Source organism: Larus michahellis, chromosome 15, assembly GCF_964199755.1.
Source record: "Larus michahellis chromosome 15, bLarMic1.1, whole genome shotgun sequence".
In the NCBI taxonomy this organism is placed as follows: domain Eukaryota; kingdom Metazoa; phylum Chordata; class Aves; order Charadriiformes; family Laridae; genus Larus; species Larus michahellis.
In genome coordinates, this window is record NC_133910.1 from 106067 (window position 1) to 125004 (window position 18938).

At 55.9% G+C, this 18938-nt stretch overlaps 1 protein-coding gene across 1 annotated transcript; it reads right to left on the bottom strand.

The window, feature by feature from the left end:
* Nucleotides 1-6939: 6939 nt before the first annotated feature.
* On the bottom strand, nt 6940-18232 carry LOC141751623 (adenylate cyclase type 10-like). The gene is made up of 13 exons (XM_074608737.1): nt 18184-18232; nt 16570-16723; nt 15671-15863; nt 15048-15134; nt 14331-14614; nt 13582-13718; nt 12776-12901; nt 11482-11736; nt 10498-10836; nt 10222-10261; nt 9502-9724; nt 8676-8851; nt 6940-8052 (listed from the first exon to the last, which is right to left on the bottom strand). The coding sequence occupies exons 2-9, from the start codon at nt 16632-16634 to the stop codon at nt 10682-10684; spliced, it is 1302 nt and encodes a 433-aa protein (XP_074464838.1). The 5' UTR covers nt 16635-16723; nt 18184-18232; the 3' UTR covers nt 6940-8052; nt 8676-8851; nt 9502-9724; nt 10222-10261; nt 10498-10681.
* Between the last annotated feature and the right edge of the window lie 706 nt (nt 18233-18938).

An 18938-nucleotide genomic window follows, 5' to 3' on the forward strand; every position in this document is an offset into this window, starting at 1 on the left:
CAGAGTGTACTTTAATACCATCAAGCTATAGAGGGGCAGAACCCATTTGTATTTCTGGGGTGACAGGGGGATCCCAAGAGTTGACTGTACTGGAGGCGGAAGTGAGCCTAACTGGGAATGAGTGGCAAAAACATCCCATTGTGCCTGGCCCAGAGGCTCCATGCATCCTTGGTATAGATTACCTCAGGAGAGGGTATTTTAAGGACCCAAAAGGGTACCGTTGGGCCTTTGGCATAGCTGCCTTGGAGACGGAGGAAGTTAAACAGTTGTCTACCTTGCCTGGTCTCTCGGAGGATTCTTCTGTTGTGGGGTTGTTGAGGGTCAAAGAACAACAGGTGCCGATTGCTACCGCAACGGTGCATTGGCGGCAATATCGCATTAACCGAGACTCTCTGATTCCCATCCATAAGCTGATTCGTCAACTAGAGGTTCAAGGAGTGATCAGCAAGACTCGCTCACCCTTTAACAGTCCCATGTGGCCGGTGAGAAAATCTAATGGAGAGTGGAGGCTAACTGTAGACTATCGTGGTCTGAATGAAGTCACACCACCGCTGAGTGCTGCCGTGCCGGACATGGTACAACTCCAGTACGAACTGGAGTCCAAGGCAGCCAAGCGGTATGCTACGACTGATATAGTGAATGCATTCTTCTCAATCCCTTTGGCAGCAGAGTGCAGGCCACAGTTTGCTTTCACTTGGAGGGGCGTCCAATACACCTGGAATCGACTGCCCCAGGGGTGGAAACACAGCCCCACCATTTGCCATGGGCTGATCCAGACTGCTCTGGAACAGGGTGAAGCTCCAGAACATCTGCAGTACATTGATGACATCATTGTATGGGGAAACACAGCAGAAGAAGTTTTTGAGAAAGGGGGTAAAATAGTCTGAATCCTCCTGAAAGCTGGTTTTGCCATAACACGAAGTAAGGTCAAAGGACCTGCGCAGGAGATCCAGTTTTTAGGAATAAAATGGCAAGATGGACGCCGTCAGATCCCAATGGATGTGATCAACAAAATAGCAGCTATGTCTCCACCAACTAGTAAAAAGGAAACACAAGCTTTCTTAGGCATTGTGGGGTTTTGGAGAATGCATATCCCAGATTACAGTCTAATTGTGAGCCCTCTGTATCAAGTAACCCGGAAGAAGAATGACTTTAAATGGGGTCCTGAGCAATGACAAGCTTTTGAACAAATCAAACAGGAAATAGTCCATGCAGTGGCCCTGGGGCCAGTCCGGGCAGGACAAGATGTTAAAAATGTGCTCTACACCGCAGCCGGGGAGAACGGCCCTACCTGGAGCCTCTGGCAGAAAGCACCAGGGGAGACCCGAGGTCAGCCCCTGGGGTTTTGGAGTTGGGGATACAGAGGATCCAAAGCCTGCTACACTCCAACAGAAAAAGAGATATTGGCAGCATATGAAGGGGTTCGAGCTGCTTCGGAAGTGGTTGGCACAGAAGCGCAGCTCCTCCCAGCACCTCGACTGCCGGTGCTGCGCTGGGTGTTCAAAGAAAGGGTCCCCACCACACATCATGCAACTGATGCTACATGGAGTAAGTGGACTGCACTGGTCACACAGCGAACTCGAATGGGAAACCCCAGTCGCCCAGGAATTCTGGAATTGACCATGGACTGGCCAGAAGGCAAGGATTTCGGAATGTCACCAGAGGAGGAGGTGACGTGTGCAGAAGAGTCCCCACCATATAATAAACTGCCAGAAAATGAGAAGAAATATGCCCTGTTCACTGACGGGTCCTGCCGGATTGTGGGAAAGCATCGAAAGTGGAAGGCTGCTGTGTGGAGTCTTACACGAAAAGTTGCAGAAGCCAGTGAAGGAGAGGGTGAATCGAGCCAGTTTGCAGAGGTGAAAGCCATTCAGCTGGCTTTGGACATTGCCGAGCGAGAAAAATGGCCAGTACTTTATCTCTACACTGACTCATGGATGGTGGCAAATGCTCTGTGGGGGTGGTTACAGCAGTGGAAGGCAACTGGCGGCACAGAGGCAAACCCATCTGGGCTGCTGACCTATGGCAAGATATTTCTGCCCGGATAGAGAATCTGGTTGTGAAAGTACGCCATGTAGATGCCCACGTACCGAAGAATCGGGCCACGGAGGAACATCAGAACAACCAGCAGGTGGATCGGGCTGCTAGGATTGAAGTGTCTCAGGTGGATCTGGACTGGCAACATAAGGGTGAACTATTCACAGCTCGATGGGCCCATGACTCCTCAGGCCATCAAGGAAGAGACGCGACATACAGATGGGATCGTGACCAAGGGGTGGACTTGACCATGGACACTATTGCACAGGTCATCCGTGAATGTGAGACATGCGCTGCAATCAAGCAAGTGGAGCGTTTGAAGCCTTTTTGGTATAGAGGACGATGGCTGAAATATAAATATGGGGAGGCCTGGCAGATTGATTATATCACACTGCCACAAACCCGTCAAGGCAAGTGCCATGTGCTCACAATGGTGGAAGCAACCACTGGATGGCTGGAAACATACCCTGTGCCCCATGCCACTGCCCGGAACACTATCCTGGGCCTTGAAAAGCAAGTCCTGTGGTGACATGGTACCCCAGAGAGAATCGAGTCGGACAACGGGACTCATTTCCGAAACAGCCTCATAGACACCTGGGCCAAAGAGCATGGCATTGAGTGGGTATATCACATCCCCTGTCACGCACCAGCCGCCGGGAAGCTAGAACGATACAATGGATCGTTAAAAACTACACCGAGAGCAATGGGTGGTGGGACTTTAAAACATTGGGATACACATCTAGCAAAAGTTAACTACCTGGCTAGTTAACACCAGGGGATCTACCAATGGGGCTGGCCCTGCCCAATCAAAACTTCCACGTACCGTAGAAGGGGATGAAGTCCCCGTAGTGCACATGAAGAATACGCTAGGGAAGACAGTCTGGGTTAGTCCTGCCTCGGGCAAAGGCAAACCCATCCGTGGGATTGCTTTTGCCCAAGGACCTGGGTGCACTTGGTGCGTGATGTGGCAGCATGGGGAAGTCCGACGTATACCTCATGGGGATCTGATTTTGGGTGAGAATAGCCAATGAATCAAATTGTGTGCTGTTAATTGCTAAGTAACACTCTCACTGTATGTGCTCATTACTATAATTGCTATCAGTTGTACTATGAGTAAGGCACAGGGGTGATGGGATAAGAACTGACCTCAGCAGCTGGCGCCCAGCAACTTCCTCAAGATCTACGTCTTCAGCCCACGGATTGTGTGCATGAGCCACACCGGGTGCACCAGTCACAACCTCCGAAAATACAGCATGCAACAGACCAGCACCACCCAGCATCTCACCTGCCCTGAGAGACTGTTCTAACAGGTGGAGCCCAAAGCCATGGATTAAAAGAACTCAACGGACGCTTTGGAGGGATGGCCCATAAACTAAGGGCATTATATCCTCATGAATATATATGTGTATATATATATATATGACAGGGGAAAGTGGTGGCAATTCATTGGAACCTGTAAGATCCGGGCATGGCATAGATGGTATGGAATAAGGGGTGGATAATGTCCTGGTTCCGGCGGGGATAGGGTTAATTTTTCCTGGTATTCCATGCCATGTGAGCCATGCCCACCCTGAGCTGCCCGGGGAGGGGGCAGGAAGTCACCGTTTGGAGCAGGCTGGGGCGTCCCGGGTCTGGTCGGTGAGCGGCGGGGAGCGGCGGTTCCGTGATCGTGTTTGTATATTCCTCTGTCCGTGTGATTGTTGTTGTTTGCTTGTTCCCTTTGCCGTTCTGTTAAACTGTCTTTGTCTCAACCCAAGAGTCCTGTATTGGGAAGGCCCGAGCGAGCGGCACATGGTTCTTTGTTGCCGTCTGAGGCCAAACCACAACATTCAGGTTTCATCACTACTGTGTTATCCTGAAGAACACTTCTAGAACACTGTTAGCATCATATAACGGTTAATATCATACAGCTCGGAATTAAGTCTTCTCACCCAGGGTCGAATTTCCTTGGGGTACACATTGAGCTTCCCCATTCTCCAGCATCACCCACCAAGTACCTCCAGGTCCTTGAGCAAAAACAGTCCCACGAATGGGTTTGCCCTTGCCTGAGGCAGGAAAAACCCAAACAGTTTTCCCTAACCTATTCCTTTCATGCTGTTCTCCTGTCCCGTAGGGATAGAAGAGACTCTTTAGAGACCCAATTCAACAGTCCCATAAAAACAAAGAATGTTTCCACATTAATTGAGATATATATATACTTTTCTATGTATATATATCTATACCTTGGTAGATCATAATTTCTCTTGGAAGTTATACCGTTCTCTTCTTTATACCTTATTATATTCTTACCATGGGTAAGAATGCCTTACCTATGATCCTAAGTAACAAACCAAAACCCGCTACTTATTGACTGCCCTCTGTGTTGTGCTCTGGTTCTGTAATGAAACGGTTGGTACTAACTACGAATTCCTGTGGAGGAGGAGAACGTAGTGTGCGGCAAACAAACCATCCAGCACTGTGCCGAGAATCAGAAAGCCCAGACCCGAGGGCTGAAGGATGAGTATGTGATGATACATGCATAAATACGCGTGTTGTGTTCCTTGGGTTTTTTTCCTTCATTACTTCATTGGTAAGTAATGAAGTACTCTCCTCTACCTGTCCCCGAATGTCAACAGAGGAGACTGTATTTCTTTCTTGCTAATTGCCTTTGGCGTGAAGTCGGCAACCTTGTATTTGAGATTCTGTGTGGGATGTTCCGGGTCAGTCTCACCTCGAGGACAAAAAGCCCAATGTTTGTATCTAGGACCAAAAACAACGGAGAAGATACTCTCCTCGTCATGTCGCGTTTTTAAAAAATGAGTGTTTTTCCTTCAGAAGCCAAACAGGTGGGGATGGGTCAGCTGAGACCCATTTTTTGAAATGTCAAGTCACCAAGCATGTGGTAGCTACAAATTGGAACCACAGAGAGCTTCTCATCATTGCTTTGAGCAATGCAGTAACTTTCACAGCTTCACAGGGAGACGCTCAAGAGTACTTGAAAGACTGGAAATTTAATTTCACTTGGTGCAGTGGAGGCTCAGTAAAATGAAAAACAGGGTTTAAGCCAGCAAATCTACAAGCACAGGTCACTCGCCGAGGCAAACAGCTCCGGTGCTGGCACGTCGGCAGCAGAGCCGGGCAACGGTGGCGAAAAGGGGCTTTTTCCGAGTTTTTCTGAGGCCGGGAGAAGACCGGGCAGTGGCAGGGACCCGCAGGGAGCCCGCAGCTGACAGCTGATGCGAGAGCGTCTGACGAGGCCGGGGCGGAGCCTGCAGCAGCCGCGGCAGGTTTAAAGGAGGCGTAACCGCCACCAACGGTCACTGGCTGAGGCAAGTGAGCCTGCAGCAGCAGCGGCCAGCCCCCAGCCCCTTCAAAGGCGGCCCAAGGGAGTGCGGTGAACAGGGCGGGCAGGCAGGGCATGGCGCGTCAGTTCGCGTGGAAGGGCGCAGGACGCTCGGGGGGGAAGGTCAGCCATGGTCTCCAACTGAAGGACGCAGCTTCCCGCATCTGCTGCACCTGCCAGAGCAGACGTGGCCGTACCAACTGAGCTCCCCTGGAAGCACGCAGCCCCCCAGGTCGCCGGCTGCAGAGAGTGCCTTAATCTCCCAGGGCTGGTGGGTGGTAGAAGAGGTGACAGCTGCGTGAGGTGCCACCAGGGGGATGATCTGCTCAGCCTGGCAGCAGAGCTGAAAGAGGAAACAGAAGGGCTGCGGAGCATCAGGGAGAGTGAGAAAGGAATGGATTGGTGGAAGCAGACTCTGACCGGGTCCCTGAGTCAAAAACCAGAAGAGCCCCCAAAAAAACCCCGAGCTGAAGGAGATCTGGTCCCTTCGCCCTGCCACTGAAGGCAGTGGCCAAAAGGAGGCCAGTGAATGGAGGCTAGTCCCTACGAGGGGAGGGAAGCGAACTCCCTCCTTGCCCACATCCCCCAACCAGGTGCCTCTGCACAACAGGTATGAGGCTCTTGAGGAGGGAGGCCAGCCCATGGATGGCATGGAAGATGGTTTGGCTACACCAGAAGAGATGCCGGGACCAGCAAGGCCTACCCCCAGTTTAAAAACTGCCTCTGCAAGGGAGAAGAGGCGGGTTATAGTAGTAGGCCCAATATGCCGCGCAGACCCTCTTGACAGGGAGGTATGCTGCCTCCCCGGGGCCGGGGTCAGGGACGTCACTTGAAAACTTCCCAGCCTGGTTAAATCTGGCTAGGGGCATCAAGGATAACAAGAAAAACTCCTATGAGTACGTCACGGGTACAGGCAAGACTAGGGAAGGTGTGGGCCCTCTCAGGAAGCACACAGGAGACCTGGTCACCCAGGACACGGAGAAGGCTGAGATGCTGAATGACTTTCTCGCCTCGGCCTTCACCAGCAAGGGCTCCACCCACACCACCCAAGTTGCAGGATGCAAAAGCAGGGTCTATGAGAATGAAGAAGCGCCCACTGTAGGAGAAGATCGGGTTCAGGACCATCTGAGGAACCTGAAGGTGCATAAGTCCACGGGACCAGATGAAATCCATCCACGGGTCCTGAGGGAGCTGTCAGATGAAGTCGCCAAGCCTCTTTCCATTATATTTGAGAAGTCGTGGCAGCCTGGTGAAGTTCCTGCTGATTGGAAAAGGGGAAACAGAACGCCCATTTTCAAAAAGGGAAAAAAGGAAGACCCAGGGAACTACAGGCCGGTCAGTCTCACCTCTGTGCCTGGCAAGGTCATGGAGCAGATCCTCCTGGAAACGCTACTAAGGCACATGGGAAATAGGGAGGTGATTGGTGACAGCCAACACGGCTTCACCAAAGGCAAACTCTGCCTGACATTGACAAATGTCTTACTCTTTGGTGTCTTTGGTGAAATTACAATAGAAACTGTGGCGGCTCTCTGTCAGTGAACGGACTTATTTCAGAGATAACTCACATAATATGTGTGCTTATTTTTGAACTTCAGTACCAATGTACCTTGACAGAAGAGGCTTGAAACACAAGGAAGTGCCTTCCTTCCCCGATTCTTTCAAAACACGCTGGATTCTTTCAAAACTGCTTGCGATGGGAAGTGGCTAATTGTACTAATATTGACTCCTCCATCCAACAAAGAAGGAACTGCAACATGCCATTACAAATTCTACTTTTGTAGCCCTCCAGAACACTGTCAAGTTGCTTTACAAATGCTAATCAATGTCTCCTGAAGTCTAGTAGATTGAAACGCTCTGGCGATACCACTTGACTTGGTCATTGCAGAGTTGTATGGCGGAGAACAGAACTCCAGAGTTTTCATAAGAACCATTTTATTTGGAAAACAAATATACAGCTCTGGTGACAGAAGAAGTCGGTAAAGTTGTCCTGAATGGTCCCTGTTTAAGAAAACCATCTGCCACGCTAACTGCACCTGCAACAGCACCTGCAACGTGGTCTCCATCTGCGTTTCCATCTTCAATTTTATCTGCATCCGCACCGGCATCCCCAAAGATGCCTTCCTCTGAAATGGTACCTGCATCAGCAACGCTCCCTCTGTCTGCAAGGGCATCTGCAATGCTCTCTGCACTCCGGTTTTGTCTACATCTGCAGTGGCGCACGAAAGGGTATCTGGTGTGGCATCTGTCTCTCCCATGGCATCTCCGTCTGCAGTTGCATCTGAAAGACTACCTGGTTTCTGCAAGGGCGTCTGCAGCGGTATCTGTGTCTGCCACGGCCTCTACAACGGCATCTGCACCTGCAACGGAATGGGCGGTGGTATCTCTGATGGTATCAGTACGGGTGTCCCTGCCTGTATTGGTGCCGGCGTCTGTGAAGGTCTCTGTACGGTGCCTGTGTGCCCAATTGTACCTGTGTCTGCGTCTGTGCTGGCATCTGTCTGTGTCCTAAGTCTGTGCGTGGCGGGAGTTCTGCTGTCCAACAGGAGTCCAACGCCCTGTCCGTGTTGGCCTTCATGTGCGCTGCCAGGTGGGAGAACCTCCGTCCGCTGGAAGTGCCCTCCAGGCTGAAGAGGCGCTCCAGTAAGGAAAGGCAGCAGCTCTGCTGCAGCAGCCAGGCCAGCCTCTTCATCCTGCTGCACGAGAGAAACTGCTGGGCCCAGAGGCTCTCGCTGTACAGCGCTAAATCAGACAGGGCTGGGGGAAAGCAGGGCGGCGGACAAGCCAGTCGCACCTCCTGGGAGGAAAGGGAGCTGATGGAGAGGAAGGGGGCAAACAAAGCAGTGCCGCCAGGGGAAGCTGACCGCTCGAGAGGGCGCGTTGGCGCTACAGCGCCCGGGGGCCCAAGCAAAGCTGGGAACCGGCAAGAAAAGGGTTATCGCCCTCTGAGCTTCCTCACTCTCACACCTCACCCCCACCCACTGCTCCTTCCCCGTCTCCTGAGCCCTGCCCCTCGTCAGCCTCTACTCCCTGTTTGCAGCTCTCTGTCCCCAGCCACCACCAAGGCCCTGCCGCCGTCGACGCGTGCCGGCAGGCACAGCCCCGGCTGTGAGCTGCTTTTTACCCAGGGGGGAAGGAGCGTGCAGGGGGGAGGGAGTGTGGGGCTCTGTCGTTCCCCATTCCACCCGCACATCGCTCCTTAACCCCTCGGTCCTGTAAGGGCCATGCGTCAGGTCACGTGTGGCCTCAAGCCCAGGCAGGTCTGGGACCAGGTAGGAAATGGCTCTTCCTCCCCTGGGTTCTCAGTTCTGCTCCTTACCGGCCCTTCTGCAGAAGGCAGGCTGCTCTTCTCACGTAAGCGACACAAGGCAACTTTTCCACCTGAGCCTTGACAAAGGCGCCAAGGAAGGTCTCGGGGAAGTTCCTTCTGAGCAAGCTCAAAGCCTCCCTCATCATTTTCTCTGCCAGCTGAAGGCGTTGCATACACCAGCAAACCTGCAGAGGAAAAGGGAAACACCCTGATCTGCTCGAGTCGGCCAAGAGACTGCCGGAGTCTGCCGGTGGCTTGTGATGCCAGGGATAGCCCCTGCAGCCGGGGAAAGCATCCAGCTCCATCCCCCAGGACATCCCTCCAGACCTCCCCATCTCTTTATCTCCCCTTTGAGGCTGAAGAAGGTGGCCTCTTCAAAGCAGGCTATCGCAGTGGCTTTCATCTTCCTCAGGACCTCCGCTTCGTTCAGCTTCATGAGGGCCTTTGCGCAAGCACAGAGAGAGCAGGCGAGCGTGATGCAGAGCCCATGGCCGGCCTCGTCCTCCCCTGTTGCCTCTGGCATCTGTCTTAAGAGGGCCCGTTTCTCCCCCTGCTGATGCCCGCCCCAACACAGTCACGCCGGCTCAGAGCACAGGCACCAGTGCTCCTTCAGATCCCCTCCCTGCTAATTCCCCTCCTGCTATGGGCACGGTGGCCTGTGTCTCCGTCCACAGAAGAGGCAAGCCGGAGGAAGAAGTCAGGCTCTGACCCCAGCATGTCCCTTCCAAGGCCCCGTCAAGGCATGCCCTATTGCAGCGGTGAAGTTGTCCTGCCCAGAGCCAGCTGACTGAGAGGACTCCGTGCACGGTGGGCGCTGGCGAGCGAGGCAACTCACCATGTAGCTGTTGGAGACGTGCAGGTAGGCAGCAGCACACTCCAGAAGGTAGTAAAAGGCTCGGTCGGCATCGCCCATTGCCACGTAGTGGCGAGCCAAAGGCACAAGCACCGATTCCACGATGGCTCGGCATTCACACCAGTGTGTGCCGTTGTGCTGCCTGTCGGTCTCGTCGGGCAGCTCAGTTGTCTGTTCGCCCTCTGGCAGAAGCCGCTCCGCCACACTAGTCAGAGCACCGTTCCCAGGGGAAGAAGAGAGCAAAGAATGCACAGGCATCACCTACACTGGTCTTTTGCCCCACAGAGAGGCCATCAAAAGCCCTTTGTTCAAAAGAGAGCGCGAGCCCACGGGCAGGCATGACTCCTACAGCTGCTTTGTAGCCAGGGAGAAGAAGACAAGCTGGGCTTTCTGTCACCTCCCCCAGGCAAACCACCCGGCTCCCTTGTGGTGGCTTTTCGCCTGCAGATTTTGTAGCGCTCCTCTCGAGGAACTGGAAAGCAAGGCCTGCTCCAGCGTAGTGTGACCATCACTAGGAGCCCACGGGCTTCCTCCAGCACTGTCTCACCTCCGTGGCCATCTCTTCCCAGCTCCCACCTCACAGAAAGCCTCTTCCTTAAGCTAGAGTCACAACCGGCAGGCAAATGCCAGCGCTTCCTTGGTCTCCTCTGGAGACCCCTGAGGCCCCTGCCTTTACAGAGAATCAAACCCTTGTCTGCTCACCCGGTTTCCGCCTCCGTGAAAGCCTGCTGCTCTGCGGCATCTGCAAAGAAAACAGGGGGTTAGACACCTCCTCGCCTGCCCCAGGGGAAGAGCTGCTCTCGCTCTCCCACTGGGCTTCAAGGACCCTTGCGAGGGTGCCGACACGCTGAGCAAAGTCTGCGGTGGTTGTCCTCAGCTCCTGGGCTCGTCCCCGGCAGACCTCCTCCCAGCCGATCCCCAGCATACACCCCTGGGCTCCTGGAGGGCCCGGGCTGTGGAGCACGGTGCACAGCGTACCCCCAGTGGCGTGGGTCCTATCCTGCTTCAGCTCTTCTCCAGCCAGCACCAAGGCCTCCCAGCTGCATGAGTCGCCTCCGTCGGCAGGGTCCCGACAGCTGCCTCCGTCCTGGCTGCTGGTGACGGCGAAGTGGTGGAAGGCGACAAACTCCCCTTGGCCGCAGCTCTTGCATTTGTGCGCGTGCTACTCCAGGAAGGCGGCACACTTGCCGCGCAAGGCGACTCGCTGCCTCCCGGGCCACAGCTCGTACGCAGCCTTCTGCAGCAGCGGGACGCAGAAGGCCAAGACGCCAGGCTGCTGCTCCTCGGTCCTCGTGCTGGGAGAGGGCCTCTGCACACCTGCAAGGCAAAGGGCCTCGGCATCAGCCCCAGCTCAGGGCCGTCGCAGCTGGGGCACGAGAGTCATGCCTTGGCGTGCACCCTTGCCAGCCAACCAGCACTGCTGCACACCGAGCCTTGCAGCACGGGGCAAAAGGGCCCAGCTTGCCTTGCTGACGCTAGCCCAGCCCCGCGGACACAGCGCTCAGCTGCGCTCCAGGCAGGAGCTGGGCATGTCACCACCAGCCCAAGCAAGCCCCGTCCAGCACTTTCTCCCTGCTCTTGGCAAGGCAGTCCCCAGCCTCCTGAGCTTCCTCCTGCGCCACAGGGGAGTCAAAGCTGAATAAAAGCCCGTCAAGGGCCCCGGGGCAACCTGGAGAGCATCTTTGATCAGGTGGCTGGGAGAGGATGTCAGGGGCTCCACACGCCCTCCCGTGCCTGCGCTACGAGCAGCACTCGGGATGGCACTTGGTGGGAACCTCCCTCCAGCGCAAAGCTAGCGGGCTTTGAGACTGACCCGTAAGGTCTTTGAACAACCCATCGCAAAGAGCCGTGCCTGCCTGAGCCCCAGCCACCCCTCACAGCAGGGGAAGCGCACCATGCCCTGGGGAGCCCTGCCGGGACACAGCTGGGAGCTCCCTTGTCCACCTGCCCGCTACCACTTACTGCTCTCCACCTGCGAAGAGGTGGCTGGCCCCTCGGTAGGATCTTGCACATCTTCTGGCACCTCTGTGTTTTTCAGCCACCTCAGGATGTTGTCGCTCACCAGCTCGTCCAACGAGGAATTCATATGGGTCCTGAGGCCAGTGGGAAGGATGTGCAACAGGAGCTGGGTGGTAAACACCGGCCCGATGATGGCTGCAAACTTCACAACCATCCGCGTCAGCGGCTGCATCCGATCCAGCTGAGTCAGCGCAATCTCTGTCAAGAAGAAACAACACGTCTCTCTTGCCTCTTCCCCATGCTGAGGCTGGAGAGGCTGGAAAGTTTCAACCCATGAGATGGGGTAGACTTTGGCCTCCTCTCCTTGCGGCTGCACCTACTGGGCAATCGCAACCCAGGGTAGGCATCTTCAAACTGGCTCCGCTCCTGATGGAATCGCAGGCCATGAGGCCTGGGGAAAAGCCAGATGCTCAAACAAATGCTCCCCCACCGAGGGCAGGGAGGGCAGGACCCAGCAGGTATGCGCATCCCATGATGTGCCCTACCAGATCTGGAGTAGGCTTTTGCCCAACAGCACACACAGAGAACTTTCCCCACATCACAGGTGGACACAGAGCTCCCCACAACGCTTGCCTTAACTTGGCCAGACAATACTATTCCTTTCTCTTGGTTTTCTTTTTTTTTTTTTTTTTTTTGGACAAAGCCACTTCACAGCAGGAATACTTTAGCATGATGTCTCTTCACAATTCATAACAAATGTCTATGGCCAGAGAGGAGGGACACTCATTGAAAGCTCCCCCATCCAGCTCCCCTGGCTACAGGAGGATTTCCATGCCGATCCGCAGAAAACAAAAAACCAAAACAAAACGAAAAAAAAGAAGAAAAAAGAGAAGGATTTGGTTTGGATTAAGTGCCTTGAGACCAGCATTAGCTGGGGAACTTAAAAAGAGAACAGCAATACAGATGCTGCGTCAAAGTTGGGACAGAGGCAAGTCAAAGCCTTTTCCCAGCAAAGTATTTGTTTTGGTGAGAAAAGGGAGCCATTTCAGTGTTGCACGGATAACCTTTTCTCTCCTACCTGCTGACGGAGAGCAGCCAGCAGGCTCACAGGAGGGGAAAGCGGCTGCCTGCAGCCCCAGGCCTGTTTCTGGTGGGACCGGAGCCGCCTTCCCAGCAGAGCCCCCACGCTGAGAGGGTGACTCTGCAGCACACGGATGCCCGGCCTCCCTCCAGCCCCTGCCCCGGGAAGGAGCCCCAGCACAGCCGACAGCCGGCAGAGCGGCGCTCGGCTCCTTACCTTTCAAGGGGATGGGCAGCGCGGTGTTCTCCAGGGTCACGCCTGGCCTGAGGAGGCAGACCCTCCCGTCATTCCGCGCCTCGGAGCTCCAGGTTGCCGCGAGGGATGAAGCCTCGGCTGCAGATGCTGGGCGGAGCAAGAGAGCACCGATAAGGCAGTTCGCAAAGCGACTCGCAGCTCGCGAGCGCTTCACGATTCACTTGGGATGGGACAAGTCGCCCCTGACATGGTCCAGTGCCTGCCCTGAATGTGGTGGTCATGAAGCAGAGCAAAACAGTTCCCACCAGTTCCCAGCCAGGGAAACTGCTGGTGCTAATGCAAGACGTGGCCTCAGTCCTGGCTCTTCCCAAGGCCGCGGCACTCTGGCTGGCATTGCTCTCTCGGATGGCATTACCACCGTTTTCTTCCGTTACCGGCACTCTTGTGGGGATTTATGGTTTGGCATTCAAGTTTCCTGGGCTCGTCCCTCACCTCAAGCTGGGGTTTGTTCTCAAGTGAGCTAGCCTTTGGCCAAGCTAAACTGCATGCCCATTGGAATGCCTAAGAAACACCACAAGCACATGTGCTTCGGAAGGATTTCCCCTGTGTTTTAGCCCCACAACCCCCGCCCCAAGAATGTAGGTCCCTCCGAGCCACCAGAACTCACTGCCCCTGCTTTGCCTGTCCCAACAGCAAGGCGCACAGGAGCCCACACCTCCGCCAGACCAAGATCCGACTCTGCCCAGAGCCATGGGGGAACAACGGGGCAAGACTCTGCTGTGGAGAACACGCCACAGCAACTCGCTAGTCGCAGCCAAGGTGCTTACTGATCAGGCTCTCCCAGTTGTCCTTTGCTTTTCCAGACTGCCTCCGGGTGCAGAACTGGAGCATGTCGTTGGCACGAAGGCAGCGCAGCAGCTCCTCGCAGTAATATGGGATCCCTGAGCTGGTTCGGATCAGGAACCTGCACAGGAGCAGACCCGTCGGGGACCAGCACAAGGAAAGTAAGGTGAAACACAGTTCAGCTGGGCGGCCAGTCACTCAGGCATATCAGGGTAGCCAGCATCTTCATCACAGCTACGCCTCACTTTGGAAAGGGATCGTCCTCCCACTGCCTTGGGATTTTGTGCCCCCTGAACCCTCCAGCCTTTGCCGAAGTCCACGGGAAAAGAATTGCGGACAATGCCCAAAGCGCAGAGCAGCGAGCCCTGCCTTTCTTCTCCTCAGGAGCCTGGAGAGGATGGACCTCTGCCCCGGGGAATCTCCCCCACAGCCCAGCCACCCAGACCAAGGCCTTTTCTGTTCACACCCAGACACAGCTGGGCTCAGGACTCTTCCTCCCTTCCTCCCTGTGCGGCAGCCAAGGCTGACACCTCCCAGGCTGGGTGTCTCGGGAGTTGCCCGCTCTCAGCGCGCACCCACCAGGGTGAGGCATAACAAGCCGCCCACGCCTGGCACTCGCTAGAGTCCGGGATGCTTCTAGCGGCCCTGCGCTCCCTTGCCTGGGGGCCTGATTCCCTACCACGGTCAGCAGAGGTTCAGGCCCTCAGGAAGAGCTCCCCTGCCTCCAACTTACCTCACCAGATCCCTGGGGATGCTGACCACTCCGAGGTCCTTGCAGACTTTCTGCATCACAACTGAAGCTTTCAGCTTGTCCAGATGAAGATAAGTGATTTTCTGGGACGTGGCGTTGTCTGCTGCGGCTTTGCGAAAGCTCTCGGTTATCTCGTAGCCTGGGGCTAAGCTCATGACCATGAAGAGGGAGACCTTCTGGAGCACGGGTGACATGATGAACCAGGAGTCAGGGTCGATGAAATGGGCATTGTCGATGACAAATATGCCAAAATCTCCTGTAAGGGTCTGAAAAAAAGCAGGTTGCTCTGAGGGGAATCCAGTGGATTCTCAGCTGTCTTGCAGGGGACGAGATTTAGCCTCCGTCTCTTGAGAGGATGCTCTGAAGTCTCTCCCCAGCCACTTTCCCGCTCGGAAGCTTACTGACTCTTTGAGACTGGAGGGTCATACCTAACATCACTTGCCCTGCAGGAGGGAGCTCGGGCAAGGGAACCCAGAAGACATTGCTCCTCCTCCAGGGCACACTTTACGGGAGGAAAGTCCTCGGGTGTGTTTGTGGGGCTGCGGGGGGAAGTGGGGGGGCGAGGGCTTTCTCGGGCTCTGACGGGCCATGACCCAGGTGCGCAGTCATCCCGCCTGCTCACACCTCAGTGGTACAGAGCCCGCAGACGGCAGGGTTTTTCCTTCTCTGACCCAGGGGGAAGGAAGGAGAAATGCTCACCTTCTCCAGCACTTTCACCCGAGTCGAGTGCAATTCCAGTCTTCTTTGAGTTTCATCCATCTCGCGAACATTGTCCGAAATGGGGAACTGGCCAGAAAAGCAGAGTCAGGGAGAAACACGGCTCCGGGGCTCGGCACACCTACCCAGCACGCAAGACCGCAGAGCCCACCGTCTCTGACAGCCTCAGCACCTCACCTCTGCCCAGCACAGGGGCAGGGAGCCACAGCGGGGACTCCACCCAGAGCCTAAAGCAAAGGCCCTCTGCTGAGGGTCTCTGCAGAGCTGGGGCTTGGGCTGAGCCGGTTCTCTGGCTGTGGGAATCGTGGGCTGGCTGGGGCAGACCCCTCGCACAGCGGTGACCTCGGCACGAGGTCAGGAACAGCCTCTCTCCAGTGCCACTTCCAGGGTGCCGAACAAGGCACCGGGCACTGCGGATGCGGCGCAGGACACCAGCCCCACAGACAGGGAGCCCCCCGGGCCCAGGCATGGCAAATGCACACTGTGACCCCCGCAATGCCCATCCCGGAGCTAAGGCACTCCCAGCAGCGTGCCCACTCAAGGTCAGACCCAGACAAGCTCAGGAGAAGGCCTTCTCAACATCCACAGGGGCCTCTGGCTCTCACCTTGACACCGAAAATGTCATTGAGGAGGCAGTAGCTGCTCTCTTCGATTGTCCCTTGCAGCTTTGTCTTCAGCACGCGCTGCCTGTCGCCGCGCGATTCACAGTCCTGGAGGCCCAGGGCCCTGGCCATCAGCATGTGGATGGCAGAGAAGGGCTGCCTCGTGTCGATCTCCAGCAGTTCCAGGGCAACCACCCTGCGGTGCAAAAGCAAAAGGCACTGAGATTCCCCACAGCCCCAGCCTTCTAAGACAAGAGGGGCGGAGGTGCCCTTTGGGGGGAGCTCTTCAGCCCCCCATCTCCAAGCGCTTCCCACAGAAGGCCAAGCTTTTCCCTCCTCGTACGAGAAAGGGCACAGAGGGGCAGTTGCTGCCAAGCCAGCGGGAGAGCCGGGTCCAGAGCCTGTGTCTCTGCAGCGCCGGCCTAGGTCTCCCTACGTGCCCCCTGCAGAGGAACTCACGGGGCTGAGAGGCAAGAATGGAGCAAGTGGTGGGTTTGCCTTTGGGCTCCAGACCTTATCGGTCTGCCTGCCAGAGCACAGGCCCCCGTGCTCCTCCTGGGAAACACGCCGAGGGCGAGCAGGGCTTCTGAGACAGGCAGCCCTGCTGTCTCTGGGGTCTGGAGTGGGATGAAAAGCACTGAGCTTGGGCTCTTTCCTTCTATCTGCGCCTGACCCAGGGGTGAAGGAGGAAAGGCCGTGGCTCCAGAAGCCACCTCCAACTCCCCAAAGAGGCAGAGGCGGGAGCGGAGCACGCAGGTGCTCCCAGGCAGTGTCTCCAGGAGGCTCTGTCGGGAGGCTGCAGTCCAAGGGCCAGGTACCCTGGCAGAGGGGCTGGAGCGTTCCACGGCTGTCAGGGGATGGGCAGGGGCAGCGTCCCAAAGCTACAGGTGGAAAACCTGTACCTGTGGCCAGCATCCTGGCCTAGAGAGGCCAGTTCAGCAAGTAAGTGGCTCTTTCCACAGCCCATCGTGCCCTCAACCGCCAGGATGTTCCTTTGGCCTGAATCCCTATAGGCGTTCAAGCAGCTGACAAAGAGGTCAGTCTCCTGCTTCCGACCTGCGAAGACAAACCAGAGAACGAGCTGCTGGGGGCGTGCTGAAAAGCAAAGAGCCGTCCCTTTTGCGGGCACCCTCCACCGCAGCTTCCCTCCCCGCTACCACATCGGCCAGCCTGCCGGCACCCAGGCCTCCTTCCCACCTGCTCGTCCACGCTTGGGCACCTCTGCCTTCCTCAGAGCAGTCACGGGGCCACCTGCTTGCCTGCCCCGCAGCGCAGCCCCCTCGCCCTCTCCCCTATCCCACAGGCACGGAGATTCTGCCGGCCCCATGCGACTCCCCGCAGCGATCCAGCACGAGACTGTAAGGAATGACTGCAGCCGGTTCAGGCAGCTGCGTCCCAGACAGACTCACAGCATCTCCTCGCTGTGCAGTGAGCTGCACAGCACCTCCCAGTAGCTAAGGCAGCGTCGTCAGTCCCGTTCTGGTTTGGTCCGGGCTACAGTTAATTTTATTCAGCAATAGCCTGTACAGGTCTATGTTTTGTATTTGTGACCAAACATCGCTGTTGATAACACAACCAGGTTTTAGTTATGGCTGAAGAGCGCCTGCGCAGCGTCGAGGCCTTTTCCATTGCTCCCGCTGCCCTGCTGGCGAACAGTCTGGGGGTGCACAAGAAGCTGGGAGGCGGCACAGCCGCCACAGCTGACCCCAACTGCCCAAAGGCCTATTCCAGACCATACAACGCCGTGCTCAGCAAGAAAATCCAGCGGAAAGGAGGAAGGGGGGACGTTCGGAGTGATGGCATTTGTCTTCCCAAGTCACTGTCACACGTGATGAAACCTTGCTTTCCTCGAAATGGCAAGACGCCTGCCCGCCCATGGGAAGCAGTGAATGAATGCCTGATTTTGCTTTGGGCGTGTGTGCAGCTTTTGCTTTCCCTATTAAGCTGTCTGTGTCTCAGCGCACCAGTGCTCTCCCTTTAACCCTTCCGATTCTCTTCCCCATCCCACTGTGGGGAGCGAGTGGCTCTGTGGGGCTGAGCTGCCAAGCGGGGTTAACCCACAACAGGGCCCAAAACATTCGGCAAGACCCCGAGTGAATACAGGCATCCCCTGCCTCCTGACATTGCCGTGTCTTCGCCCAGATGCTGCCAAGAAAGCAGCTCTGAGGAGTACAAGGAGGAGAACCCACCGTCAAAACTCTCCATCGATTTGGCAGAAGGAAATCTCTTTCCTGACCCCAAAGACAGGGATCAGTTTAGCCCCCAGGCTGTGAGCAGCTCCACAGTTGAAAGCAACCTTCCTACCAGGTCTGGAAGACAGCAGGGAGCAGCAGGCGCCCCACCTCGTTTTCCACCCAAAGATATCAAGCAAGCAGAGACCAAGACAGGCGGCGCTTTCTTAGGGCTGCTGCAGGCAACACCATCCCTGGTAAAAGCCTCTCCCTTCCCAGCAAGGCACTAAAAGTTACCAAGGGGAAGAACCTGGGCTTCAGAAGAGCAAGGCGTTCTCCACCTACCCAGCAAGGGGACGTACTCCGACCTCTTCTTGGTAAGACCCACGCCAAAGATGCTAGAAGCAGGGGAAAAGACAACACAAGTCAATGAGATGGTGAGAAGCCAGGGGACCTAGAGAAGCAGCCTGGCGTGGTAGGGAAGGAGGTGCTCCTCGGGTACCGGCTTTTCTCTGGAGCAGGCTGTTATCCCCTGCACTCTTTCCCAGCCAAAGTTCAAGCTGACACGCTACGACAGCTTCAAGCGTAAAGAAGCCCAGCGGCCACGGTGGGACAGGAGAACATATCAAGAGTCCATCCCCAGAGGCCAAACCCAGAGAAACAGGAGAAGACATGTGAAAGAAGCCAGGGCGTGCTGTTGGCTGGGAGACAGCTTTACCACTTTGGCCAAGAACACCAAGCGTCTTTGAAAGGGGGACTTGTGTCCCTGAAGGGCTTGGGATGCCAAGCACCTGGCACCTTTGGCTCAAGTCTTCCCGCAGTCTCAAAGAGACGGCAGTGGTAACCTTCAAACCGTCCTCTAAAGGGAAGGTGAAATCCTGGCCCAGAAGAGCTGAGATTTCTGCAGGAAGACCTGAGGAAGAGTGTCCCGATGGTCCACGTTTCCCCATGGGGACCAGACTGGCCCAAAGCTTCCTGCTCGGAGCAGCTGGGACAGAAAACTCCTTGGGTCAGCATTCCCAGGGCACGTGGTGGAGCAAGCACAGCAGGGAAAGCACAGCCCAAAGCCCTTTAGACCCAGCCCACAAGGCCAGGTTGTG